This window comes from Gobio gobio, assembly GCF_949357685.1.
Source record: "Gobio gobio genome assembly, chromosome: 2".
NCBI classification, from domain to species: domain Eukaryota; kingdom Metazoa; phylum Chordata; class Actinopteri; order Cypriniformes; family Gobionidae; genus Gobio; species Gobio gobio.
In genome coordinates, this window is record NC_137098.1 from 50,560,135 (window position 1) to 50,574,609 (window position 14,475).

General features: G+C 40.1%; 1 protein-coding gene across 25 annotated transcripts in view; it reads right to left on the reverse strand.

The window, feature by feature from the left end:
• sox6 (SRY-box transcription factor 6) overlaps window positions 1-14,475 on the reverse strand; it is a 150,235-nt gene that overhangs the window by 84,944 nt on the left and 50,816 nt on the right. For all 25 annotated transcript variants that reach the window (XM_079810553.1, XM_079810533.1, XM_079810551.1 and 22 more), the window contains one exon: window positions 11,679-11,889. In XM_079810553.1, the coding sequence (XP_079666679.1) occupies window positions 11,679-11,889 (211 nt within the window). The remainder of the gene's footprint in view (window positions 1-11,678; window positions 11,890-14,475) is intronic.

Genomic DNA, 14,475 nt, shown 5'->3' on the forward strand with positions numbered 1-14,475 from the left:
GCTGTGCCGGAGCTCGGATGCGCTGCCTTCCCCACAAGGTCACTTTTAAGAAAACTAGGACCATTTAATGCTTGGATAGCAAAATGAACTTTCTCTCCCCTGTCCTCTTTAGCCTCCTCTCAGGCTGAGCGAGCCCTCAGAGGCGGCCCACCCCGACTGCTCTGCCCCTGCCTGCTGCTGCTGCTCATTACGGTTCACTCACAACAAGAAACATTTTCAGCAAACACGGAGGAGAAACCAAATTCAGCCAATGAACTTCACAAATTTCATTTCAGAATAGGTCGGGATGAGAATAAAGTGATAGCGATGCCCTCAGAGTTTCAATATCTAACATTGTCAGGCACTTATGACACAATTAAAATGATCAATCTAAATGCATCCCTCCAAAAAACAAATATCATCCTCCTTATCAGGAAAAAAAACCCCACACAAATTTAGTCTAATTCACGAGGTCCTGCTGTGACAGGATACAAATAATTATAATATATATTGAAAATATAAATGTTGAAAAAAAGAATGCCTTTTTTTATGGGTTGAAAAACACACAAAAAACTCTCCTAGTATGTCGCCTTTTTGACTCCCATCTTTTGCCTTGTCTATTGTGTAAATCTTTGTTTTATGTTTATTTCATTTATCGTATTTATTTCTTAATATGCAACCAAAATAAATTCCTCATCCATTTCTACAGCATTCTGATGCTTCTCGAGGGTTTGGATTTTGTAAACCGGACTATAATTAATGTTTCCTCTTCTCTTTTTTTTTTTTTTGGAAAAGTAAATAAAGTAAAAATAAAAATACACAAAGACAGAAAAAAAAGCTGCATCTTATGAAACCATCTTGAAATACTGCTCAAAGGACAAGGTACGAAATAAGACGAGATATGCAGATTTAATCTTAATTTATAAATTCCATTTCATGTCGGTAATCATTAGAGCCCACATACTGTAATAAATTATAATAATTTCACACAAGAATTAAATTACTGGGTACCTTGCAGAGGAGCCATTTTTATGCTGGCTACCCTGTAATCTAACTGTCAGATATAAACCCTTCTGCTAATCAATGCTTCAAAACATTCACTTTTATTCATCTACGTTGAATTAATAAAAATGTGTGAATAATGTCGCTTACTGTGATCATTCGGCTCAGAGTGATTTAGTAAATTAATGGGTGCTACGGACAAAAAGAAACTGATAGGATCCACATGAATAGATTAAAATTTGCTGTGAAGCCAACTGTCTTGAGTCGTCACTGAAACTTTATTTCATCTTAAATGCCGGAGCAACTTGGACGTGCTTGAGAGGTTCTCCCCACAATATACGGCAAGTTAAAACATGGCGTCAAGAAGATAATGTGCTGCTAAAATTAAAATAGAAGACATGTCAACCATAAAAACACTACAGCTCAGTTTATATGCACGCTGTGGGTAAAGTAATTGACAGAGGGTTTTATTTCTTGAAATCTAAGTTTTAATGTTTAAGGAAAAATTTCAAGAAGAATTAAAATGGATGATCTTTAGTAAACTAGGTATGCGGTAAAACGAACTAGTGTTTTACAGTAATAAACAGTACTGTATCATTGCATGAGGGCATTGAAATGTTAAAGTTAAAAGGAGGCATCTTCGTTTTTTTTAATACTCACTTGACTAATTAAGGAAGCATATTTTCCACCGCTGCCACTGACATTCTCCGTTTTTATGAGGCAACAATTAAAAATGTTTATGGTCCCGTGGAGCGCACTCTGTTTACCAGCATGTCAGAGTTCAGTGCTCATGCACACGGGCCCAAAAGGTCACTATTTTTAGCCACCGACCTCCATTCTCTCGCACACACGCGCAGCTATCGAGTAACTGCACACTCTTACTACATCACAGACCACCAGTAACTGCTGGGCTCAGCCCACACAGCTGCACACAGCAATACAATCCACCTATGGAGTACCATTGAATAATACAGACGCAATCTGACCAGTTCTTCCCATTATCAGCAGAAGGACGCAGTGAGAAGTTTCTGTCAATTTTACAGTGGCTGAAAGTTAGTTTCTTTGTCTGTTGACATCCGAGCAAGTATAAAGAGAGGCTGTGACTAGACAGTGCAGTTACCGGTAACCATAGTACTTCAAAAGGTTAAGAATTTCAATTCCTCTCAAGTCTACTAGCCAGTCTACAGCTAACACACTCAACATTGTTTTCAGCGTGGTTCTGCAACAATGGCCACCGTATTTTCTTTCAAATCGACCCGTTTCTCTTTCTCTCTGCTGTGGGGTCATATCCACCACAACATGCTGTGAGAGGACGGAAAATGCTGCCATTTCACATGGTGCTGAGCTCATTTCTTTATCAATCTTTAAGAATGGGAAAAAGAAAGTGTGTGTGAGATGGAAAGACAAGAAAATATATATATACGGGGAACAAAAATACAGCATACAACACCAGACCCAGACCACTGTGGAGAAGGCATCCTCAAGCAGGGCATTCTGGGAAATTAAAGGAGTGAGAAAAGCGTGCCTCACTACCCAAATCACAAATTTAAGTAGATGGAATTTTATGGGGAATTTTTTTTTTGGTCCCACCTTGCAAAACCATTCATTAGAATTAAAACTCATAACTTTAAGCTATCATTGGAACTTCATGACATGTAATGGATGACAGGGTCCTAAAACGTATTAACCACTCGACCTACACAGACTTAAAATTATATGGGGGCCACTCCCAATGAGAGATGGTGTTCAGCGAATAATTACGATGATCCGAGCCGCAACGTTCGCCGAGCAATAAAACATGTTTCTATCTGTTTTTTCTGACATCCCATCTCATCCCCTTGCACCTTATTGAACAAAGAGAGAGCAAGAGAGAGAAAGACACAAGGAGACAGACGAGTCGTAAGCGGTTTTGTCGTGTACAGCACTCATATCGAAACATATCGGTATCGTTCATCTTTTAAAGGGTTGGTTCTCCCAACTCATTCATTTTCCTCTACTAAATACAAAGGAAGATATTTTTAAAAAATGACATCAATGTGGTCCAAAACAACACTAGACCCCACTGACGTTCATTATACAGACAAAAAAGCCAGATAAAAGGAAGTCACACAGGTTTGGAAAGACGTGAGGGTGAATAAATGATAACCGAATTTTACATTTTGGTTTTTTTTTTTTTGAGAGAAGGAAAACGATGTATGTGTATGTTAGCTGTTGTGTCTGTGAATTTCAGAAAGGGTGGCGGTATTAGCAACCAGATGGAGCTGACGTAGCTGGGTCTTATAAAACAAGTCTTGCTATGTGGCCTGAAATCATTAGCTGGACACACCAGCCCGTCTGTGGCTACGGTGTGAGTTACATTGACACTATTTTGATCCTAGTCAGATGACACCAGCTCTTTTGTCCAGTTATGTGCAGTCAATGCCTGGGAACTGAGCTTGAGGCGGGTGGTGGTGATCTCACACTCTTATAGCGCAAATGCAACACACGCTTTACAGGTTAAGCCCAGCTCATCTCGATCTGACCGCTTTTAATCTACATAAAGGGTCCTGCTTTTTCCACCGGCAGTGCTCAGCTGCGCAGTGACAGATTTAAGGCTAATTAATGGGGTGGTCCTCTTTTCTCAGGCATCAGCATTTTGCTTTTCTCACTGTGCTAATCCAAATACCAAGAGGGGAACATAAAGATGCTTGCTCATTAAAACCACTCATTCCAGTACTGCTTTACACATATACCACTATTCCAACACCGCTGTTAAACAAGAGCAGGACTCAACGCCGGCCCCATCAACACTGTTGCTTGGGACAACACTCATAACTTTTATCTCATCGTATTACAGTGGCCTCAAAAGTGCTTGTACACTTTAGCCACATTTAAACATTTATGAATTAAATAGCAAAAAAAAAAAGAGGGTTATGTAAAGAAATACGTATACTTTGTTAGCAAACATTCCACAAAAGAAGATTGTTTGGTTTTAAATGATAAAACAATATACATGTTCTGATCAAAATTAAGACAAAAAGTATTTGGACATTGGGCCGTGTGTCCACCAAAGTGTTTTTACCGGAGGCTAGCGTATTTTCCCAATTGTTTTCACTTGGAGCGGCGTGTTATTAAAAGGGCAGCAGCATGACAAAGCTCTCTTAGCGCCTCTTACGCGCTGAGCGTACGCGTTCTTTACCGGTGTTGTGCCGAATTCTGACCCCCGCCAAATTATTACCCCCCTAGTATAGGTAGGTTTAGGATTAGGGGTGGGTTAGGATTAGGCAATCAGGTAGTGACTTCAACGAGGTGGGTAATAATTTGGCAGGGGGGTCGAAATTCGGCACAACACCTGTTGCAGACAGTTGAAGAATGTTCAACTTTGACAGTGATGAGCGCTGCGTTTTACCCACTTTTTAAATTTGGGGCAAGACAAATACTACACCGACTAACCGCAACATTCTGCTTGTACAATGTCAACAATAACAACAAGCATAATAACGGAACAATGCCAGAGCAAATACTTTACATTGTATCAACATTTTTATATAGAAACAATACAGAAACAAACATATCCACAGATATTTCGTATCTTAGCAAGTAAAGAGTCTCAAGTGAAAAAACGCTGCACTGCCGAAGTGCTCTCAATCGCCCATAGCTAGGTGTTTTCAGCTGGCTAAAAATGTTTTGGTGGACAAACGGCCTTACTTAGAGGCTGTCAGATATTAATGGAACGTGTCTATATAGTGAATGTCATGGACATCACTTGTGGTTACTCAGCTAGGACACATGTTTGAACTTGAGGGGAACTGACCTCGCTAAAATTACCTTGAGTCTATTTGGTTAATTGAAAAAAAAAACAATTTACAGAATTGACAAAAAAAGTTCTGACAAAAAGTATAACCTCACTTTTTTGCAGATGCCGCTTGGATTGATATCTATTATCTAATGCTGTGACATTTTAAGTGTAACTTGCATGTCCAAAGGTACCTAGATATTCTTTGGGACCACAATATATTTAAGGATTATAGTAAATAAAATGATGCGTAAATTAAAAGTAGTTTGAATGTTGTCTCTAAATTACTTTACATTGTATCAACATTTTTATATAGAAACAATACAGAAACAAACATATCCACAGATATTTCGTATCTTAGCAAGTAAAGAGTCTCAAGTGAAAAAACGCTGCACTGCCGAAGTGCTAGATTACAATGTGAATAATGTGTTGTAGTTATAATAATGTAAAGTTTTTTTTTTTAAACATGCATTAGTGCACACTTAAATAGGGTCAGGGTATTTTAATGTGATGCATGCATTAAGGTATATGAAACACAGTGTAAGAAAGTCTCGTTCACGGCTGTGGAGACGTACCTATGGTGAGAGAGGGGGGACAAATGGAGCTCTGTTCAGGAGCCCTAGCTGTGATTTGTCTCCCTGAAACACCCGTTTCCTCCTATCAGGAGAGCCTCAGCTCAATGACAGAGACCGGCACAATGGAAGCGTTGTGCTTGATCCCACACAAGAGGGACAGAGTCAACAGCTGAGCTCGAGAGAGAAGATGGCTCCTGGAATGCTCTGCAGCAGTTGCTACTGTTGACTAATGGGAATCTGAGAAGAGGGAAGGTGATATGGACGCAGAGAATGGCACAGTGAGGCAGAAGCAGCTGCTTGTTTTGTCATCTGAAAGAGGAGCACTCTATTTGGAGCAGGGACAGAGTTTTGAGGTCCACACTAGGCAGTCAGAAGGGGAACGATTTGTCTCTCCTGTCACACACTCCTCTGAGAAGCGTGTTTGTATTATGGATGTTTGATATGAAGCATTCAGGCTGTGGAGGGTTTTGATATGGATTGAACAGAGGTGCCAGAGTCTGTTTGTATCAGTCTGTCTTCCTTTTTTTTGTTGGTGCTGAAGGCTTGTCAGTAGCGTATCCCTCTCACTCTAAGGGGAAAGACAGGAGTAGGCGCTATCATTTTTGTCCACAGAGTGGCAGAATGCCCGCAACGTAAAAAAAAAAAAAATCTATTTAACGTCTGCCTCGCAGGGTGACAAGAGAGTTGACTGGCAAGGAGCGGATAGCAGGAAGACAAGCTTTTGATCATGTGTCCTAACAAGCCATTCCAGCTCATGTCTGCTCACCCCCAGCAGAATTACATTACCTATTCAAACAAAAGTGATGGGCCAGATCTTGCTCTTTACTGAGCTACCAACTAACCCGCACATTAGTTTACCTGCCAACTCTCGAGATCCACACATAACCCTGAAGATGAACTAACATCCTGACATGTGTACGAGCAAACATGGATTAATCAAACCCATAGGCATTCATTTAGACAAGCAGCCCGGTCGAAGGTAGACGGAAGCGTGTAAAAGGCGAGAAAACATCCAACGACTGATGTTTGGCCCAGTGTACTCTGCCCAAGGGATCGGTGGACTGACACAACAGAGCGATGGAACGTTGTGTTTGAAGCACGCTTCCAGATCTCAGGTTCGGACCGAACACTAGCCAAGAAATTAAGAAGATCGACCTCATTGTATATGCATCAAGTCTAGGGCCGGTGCCACACATCATTACAACAAAGATTGTTATTAATTAGGTGGAATAGAAATCAGAAGTGGATGTCAGGGCCGCCGAAGAGCAAAGCTAGCCCCTCTGCTATTTCAACAAGAACCCTTTCAAGAGGGTCATAAAAATGCAACCGAAATGGCATGCGGTAAAACAGCTTTCTGCACTCAATTCTCCCGCTGCCCAAACCCATCAATCTCTCGATCTCGATAGGGAAAAGACACATGCTGCCTGGAGATATTGGGCTGGATGTTGAAGAAAAGAAAAAAAGGACAGATTTCAGTTAGAAATATTTAAATACAGGGGAGGGTGATAGGTTCCTATAAAATGCCTTCACAAACATACTTCAACAGAAAAACGCGTTCCTCGAAGGAGATTTTGAGGACAGATAGCCACCATAGAGCAGATCAGGAAGGTGACGCACACACACACACACAAACACACACGCACACGCACACGCACACACACACACACACACACACAGCTGTTATTCAAATTCACACCGGTGCTCACCTGCTGCTGAAATGGCCGAGCTCTGCAGGGCGGGGGGGCTCTAGAAATATACCTCTGCCCCAGAGATCAGGCTTTACGTGGGATCGAGGCACAGAAAAATCTGCCCCCCACCCTGCTAAACTCATTAACTCAACACACAAAGTTCCAGGTGTATAGAGCCGTTCGCTAACCTCGACTCTCTTCTGGCCCCTCAGAGGGCTCAGCCCAGAGAAAGCCCTCATCCATGCCACATTAGCAACTGTTCCCGTTGTCACCCAGGTCACTCCTGCGGGTGTAAATCACTCATTTTCAGAAAGTGCCTCTTCTACACCTGTTGGCTCTGACATATTTCTAAACGTGGCTAACAACCTTGCCCTTTCACTTTTACAGGGGGGAAGAGTGCAAGGGTGCATAGGGTTGAGTAACTGTGCAGGGACACTGACACAAGAAACAGGTTTTTTTTTTTTTTACCAAATCTATGAGGATCATGAGCATTATATAAAACGAATCCTGGCAAACAGCTGCTTTTTTAGAAACAAAGTAAAACAGATACTTTAAAATTGATAGTTTTCATAACAGATTGCAAACTGAATAACAGCATGTGTGGTCTTCAGCAGAAGTGGAGCACACTGACAGGATGTCATGGAGGAATGACAGGCTATTTTTTTATCCACCAATCTGAACTCCTGCCACTGAAATGCCTGCAAAATGTAATGCTGGCATTCAGACGAACAGGGCTCTAAGCGTGGATTAGCAGCAAACAAGCTATTACCAGCAGCCATGGCCAATCCTGCCAATACAAGACTGCTGACTAAGTTGGCAAAGCCAGTGGTTCACTGCTGCCCAAACTAGAGCAGTAGGCAGCATGCCTTCTTGACTAGGTATAGATGCTTTTCCCAAAATCTTTCTGTCTGCTACAAAGTGATGTGGGAATGTTAAAGTAAAAAGAAAACTTGAGATGCGTCGATATGCTACAGATTACATGGCTGATTTTAAATGCTGTAATATTTTCTCAAAATAAAAAAGAAATAAATAAAATAAGAGAATGGGCAGTATCTAAGCTTGCTGCTCAATGTACAAGATGGATATTTGGAGCGTTAAACTGCAAACAAATCAATTCAAGGTTGAATAAGGGTGAGAGCAGATCATTGAAATAGAGGTTAAAGTATCACTCAACTAAAAAAGGAGTGTACATAAAACTGTCGAAAGAATACCACAGTACTGCAACAATGAAAACAACCAACAGCAAAGGATTGTTATATCAACGATCATTACTTAAGTATTCATAAAAAGGGCCTTAATTGCTTGTGAATCCCAGACAAAGTCACCTTGAATATTTATAATGGACACTTTTCCTCTAATCCAGTTTATTTTTCTTTCTTGTTATTTGGATTTTTTCCTCTTTAGGCATTTTAAACAACCAAAAAGCACCATCCAGAGAGCTCTCTATGAATAATGTTTTACAATGCCAGTTACAGAAATTCCTAAGACCTCTGTGTATGAGGAGGTTCATGTGGCGCTTTTACAGTGAAGGTGACTATTCAGCTTAATGCAGTCCTCTAGGCAGGATATTTTCATTCATTAAAGCGGTCACAAGCACTTAAGGCACTTTAAGGATTGTTAGTGAGAGGAGAGATGGAGATGACAGTCCGGTTTCACTGACTTGCGGTATGGTTCTAATAGGTCTGATTGAATTTGAGAGAGGTTGACTTTTAGGGCCCTGGTGCACATTCAATTAAGTGTGTGTAAAGACGGGTATGAAGTACATTGTGCGTCTATATGAAATGCAACCTTTCAAGTATGTCCAAATTTCTCTCCTTGACTGAAATCGAAAGAAACTGTTTTACCAACAAAGCGTTGCACTTCACTGCATTGTGTGCTGCCTACACAATGCCATTCTGAAAGACGAAAAGCTTAAGACCAAAAGAGATCACGAGGGCCAAGGTTCGTTGGAATAATGGAAGGAGATGGTTATAATTTAGCAATGGCAGTGATTTAACGGTGTTCAAACAAAACCATGGAAACACCAGTAGTTTTAAAAAGTAGTTTTTAGTTTTAAAAAAATTCTGTTGCACATATTGAGGTTATAAAACCTACCACACTTCCCTACTATACAGTTGCAAAAGGCACTACATCAAAAGGGTAACATGTCCAAACCTGCAGTATAGATAACTTTCTAAATCAGTTGCCCATCAACTGCAGTACGCGATTTCGGACACAGTTATAGTGTGACCTCACCTTTAGACAGCAGGGTCATCTAATGAAAGGTTGTTCCCTTAATAACAAGTTGAGATGAGCAATATTTTTAGCTTTTAGCTTTAAGAGTCACGCAAGGGGTTAATCCTGACATTTGAGGTTCTGCGGACATGAAAATTTCCCTTACAGCTGCACCAAACTGAGACGTCCTCAAGGACGCAGAACCGCTCCATTTCAGCATCTCAGCGCTAATGTGTTGAACTCTGCATGCCTCTTGTGTCTCTCAAGCTCAGGAACTAATTTCTGTGCAAAGGGGGAGATTGTGGCATGAGGTGTGGAGGCATGAGGTCGGCTCTGTCTCCATTATTAAGGGCAGATTAACACAGCTGTACACTAGAAGTGAAGCACCCTCTCCTGCCTGCACTAAACATACGGGCCTTCAGGATTATGAGCTGCACTTGACCATTTAAATTACAGCAGCAACCGGCCATACCAGCTGGGGCTCATTAGCATAGCACCCTAGCACACAGAGGGCTGAGAGCGCATCTTAAAAAATACTCTACTGGAAACAACGTGAGGAATCTATGAGGACACAAGCCTATGGAGCCCCTAAAGAGACATGGTGAAGGAAAAAATATATGAGATGGAGGAAATATAATTTTTCAATGCTTTTGCCTTCCCTCGCAAAAATGTTTGCGTTCCGCCGAGAAACTTCGAGTTCGCTCGCAAAGAGCTGAAAAGGTTTTGCAAGCAAACCCTCGGTTTCTCAGGGGAACGTAAAGGTTTTGCAAACTAACGCAAAGTATCTCAGGGAACGCAAAATATTTGCGAGAGAATGGAAAAGCATTGACTTATTATTTTTCTCATATATTCTTTTCCACCACCATGTCCCTTTAGGGGCTCTGTATACTACATTTGGATACAATTAAGCTGGAGATACAGGAGAGGTGAGAAAAAAAAAATTAATCAAAAGATTTTTTTTAGTTGAACGTTATACAGCAAGTCACTTTAAGTGCCATTTCCAAAATTGCATTTTGTTTAATACGGCACCTTAATTGACAGACAGGCAAATTATAGGTGGAAATATTTTTAGAGAAAAAAAATCTTAAATCAGTTCACATAAATTTAGATTGCTGTTAAATTATTTCATTGCACCGCCCCACAAAATCAAGCCCCTTTATGATAATGGATGGCTTGTCATGATTTTCTATATCAATTATGAATATGAAAATATTCTTGACTGACAGCCTCTCACTCAGATTTATTTAATTTGTCCTATTTTCTTATTCAAAATATTTCTCTAACCCTTAGCGATAATGAAACCGACCATAAACAAATACGATTAAATTAATATGAAGACCTTCACAGGAGACGAGAAAAAAAATATGTGGGGAAAAAAGTACTTTTAACTGAATTACGGCCTAATTTCTTCCTCTGATCAAGTGTTCGGGCTAAGAGTTCCCCAGATGCTTAAATGAGACTAGTAATCTCCCCTGTGTGTGTGTGTGTGTGTGTGTGTGTGTGTGTGTGTGTGTGTGTGTGTGTGTGTGTGTGTGTGTGTGTGTGTGTCTGTGTGTGTGTGTGTGTGTGTGTGTGTAAAATTTAATTGTATAGGTTTCTGCTTTACACTAATTACGAGGAGAGGAACCGTTTCAGCAACTCTTTCCAGTATTTGCTTTTCGGTCGTATTCCCAGAGGACTCGCTCCACTGCGGCATGATCTGCATCAAACTATTCATTAAAATGTTTTAAAAATAAATAAAACTAAATAAAAAGAAATTTGATCAATTAACTAGATTCTCCTTTTAGTCAAGGGACTGGATTTTGACTTTTACCGAACAACTTGTGGCTGAAGCTACAACGTATACCTTGCATGTATAAATCCTTCATATAATAAAATTCTTACACTATACATTTGTATTTTATATCTTTCAAATTTAATTGCCAAATCCTTGGATACTTCTAGGCCCTAAACACATTGAAGAAAAAAAGTCTTCTTGGAGCTATTCGAGTTGGTCTGTAGATGAATTTTGCGGCATGAATGCTGTCGTCTGTACTGAAGAATAAAAAGGTAATGTTCCTGGCGTCAGGTCGTGGCGTGTGTTTTATGGTCTGAGAGTTTGGTTTGGCATAGCCCGGAGACCACACTTAAGCTGAGGGGTAGTGCCACCCACTCTTTGTCACACTGGACTCGGTTCAGAACAAACTGGAAAACATAGCCACGTCAGTCCTCCCAGGTTAAACGAAGATGTGTGTGCGTGTACAGTGGGAGAAAAGAGACGGATTATGTTGAATGAGAAAGAATATAGCATTATACAGAAAGAGGACAGGCAAATGAGGAACATAGAGTTACTGAGGAGATCGATGCACGCCAAAAAACACTTCTTGCTGAGAGGAAAACTAAATTTGCTCACATACAAGTAAATTCCTAAATCCAATCACACAAACAAGCTGAAACTTTCTGTACCGTCTTGCTCTGTCTTTGTCATCTCCTCTAGTTTCTTCTGTTTCAGTGTGTCCACCACATCGGCCAGGCTTCCTTTGCGGCGCTCTGGCGTTCCGAAGGCTGAGCTGCTCAGCAGGTCGCCGCGCTCCCTGGCCCCCTCCTCTGGCTTGTGTGGAGAGGTAGAGTTATTCCGGAAGGAGTATAACGAACATACTTTATTGCTGTCCGATTCCTGCAGGAAAACACAAAAGAGTTTGAGGGAAGGTTGTTTTACTTTCTGCCAAAATAGACATTAAATGTCAAAGTATGAAAAAGATAGGGGGAGAGAAGAGTCAGTGTTATTCCACTCAATGTTAATGGATTCAAGCAGTTCATGAGTAGTTGAAAAAGGTCTCCCAGTTCGTTTGAATTTAATGTGAGACCAAATATTCACTATAGGGTTCAAATCTGGACTCTGAACAGGCCAAAACATGAGCCTGATTGACTTGTTCTTGGTTGTCTTAGCAATTTGGGCAGGAGCATTGTCTTGTTGAAAAATAACATCTGATCATTCCTCTTTAGATAACAACTTTTCATTTGTGGGAAGCAAGCCATTCTGCAATATTCCCCTGTACTCTAAACCATTAAATGACTTTTCACAGTGAAGTAGCTCACCAATACCAGCAGCTAAAAAGGCTCCCCACACAATGACACCTCTTCCTCCATGCTTCACAGTGTGCATTTATTATTATATTTATCAGCATATTTTCGAAGACACCTCTCTGGAGCATCACCATGCAACTCGTGTTTTATTGTGATTCATCACTCCATGCACAACTTCCCTTATTCTGCCAAAAACTTAATTCTGTCTTTGATTTTTCTTTTTTGGAGACGGCAATGGCTTTTTAAGTAATGCTTTTGCTTAAATTTTGCTAATTTCCTAACCAACAATTTGTGGTTAAGACAATTAAACGCTTAGTGTTTAGCCATTTTGGGCTTGGCCCTTTTTTTCTTAGATGAATGGTGTTTAACAACTCTTTTCTCTTCCCAAAAGTCATCTCTGTAATTCCTTTGCAAAGGTTACCAGTGCATGTTTGAGCCGAGCTCGAGCGCAGTGTAATTTGTTGGTGCTCGAGCGGGTGGCTGTTCCGTGCGGAACCCTCCAGGCCATCGTAAATCTGGGCCCTGTCTCAAGCTGCTGTTGTTTTGCAGTCCCACCTGTGTGTGGTTTAGTGGTTAACTGAGCTTCTGTCTGCAGCTGATAGTTCAGTGTTCCCCGAGCGAGTACACAGAGAGGGAAAACAGAGCGAAAGGGAGAAGTGATCTGTTTGTCTGATCCTACACAGATCCAAGTAACTCTACACACTACTGAGTGATTGTAAAAATAAAGTGCAAAAGCACATTAGTGAGTGGAGCGGGAGTCCTGACAGAGAAGAGTTTGGGCATAGGATTGTTCCATCAATGAGAGAAAAACTGGCAGGTGTATGTTTGGAGAGCAGGGCACAGACGGGCATTAGGGCAGTGTGATTATGTGGCAGCGGTACACGAACGAGATCACACAAATCAGCTGGCACAGACTGCTAGTGCTAACAGACGCATGAAGTTAAATTTACAGATGACACATGGAATATCTCAATGTTTTGTACAAGACAAGATTAAATGTGGACTTTTGATATTAAATCTTCAATCAAAAGCCAGCGATACTAATATGAACTCAAATATATCTCATCAAATTCTTCAATGACAAAACTGGGAAAATGTATATACTCAGCTAGGATGAATTATATACTTTTGTTCTTGCTAGCATCCTTGTTTTTAATGTTTGTACATATTTACCCTTTTATATTCTATTCCATGGCCTTCTCTACACTTATATTGACATCTTAATCCAGATCTTAATGCATGACTCACTATACGCTAAAAAGTAATTCAAATGCACAGTAAGATAGTAAGAGTTTGCATATACTTTACATTACATTTACATTTTACAGACGCTTTTATCCAAAGTATAGTTAAGTATTTATCAGGTGAGAGTTTAAACGAACTACAACCCCACTGAAGAAAAAAACCTCACTCAACAACAGGACGTCCTGCTCATGTGAAGACAAGCGAGCGTATGTGCACCGCTCACTGCAAATCAAACACAAGCAGCTGCACTTGAACATCAAATGAGCACAATTAACTTTTCATATGCTTTCCCTCATTATATCAAGAGGAAACCGAGAGATCATCCCGTGCATATCCAACCACAGCAGTTCGGTAACAATTCTTTGAAATGCTCGTCTAATTATTCCAATCACAAAAGCTCTCTGTAATCCAATTAGGAACCAGCACCACCTGAGCAGTCTTTTGCATTTACATATGAGGATGAGGTGAAGACAGTTTATTATTATATTATATTATATTATATTATATTATATTATATTATATTATATTATATTATATTATATTATATTATATTATATTATATTATATTATATTATATTATATTATATTATATTATATTATATTATATTATATTATATTATATTATATTATAGGGACAAGACACGAGATTGGGTTCAAGAGGACGAGACATTTTTAAGAAATCCTCAATGACAAAATACATGACTAGAAAAATGTAAGGTGCATTTGAAATGTTTTAACTCATCATCTTGTAATGAATGCCATTTCAGTTCTACTTTCTGAGTATGAATTTGCCGTCATATGCAGTAAAAGACAACAATACTCAAGCACTGTAAAAGGTTTTGCCACAAACTGGCTTTTCTTTTTTTTTTGATTGTCTCTTCAGACCTTGGAACTGCACATGATTTATGAGCTTCTACACCTTTTGACCTCC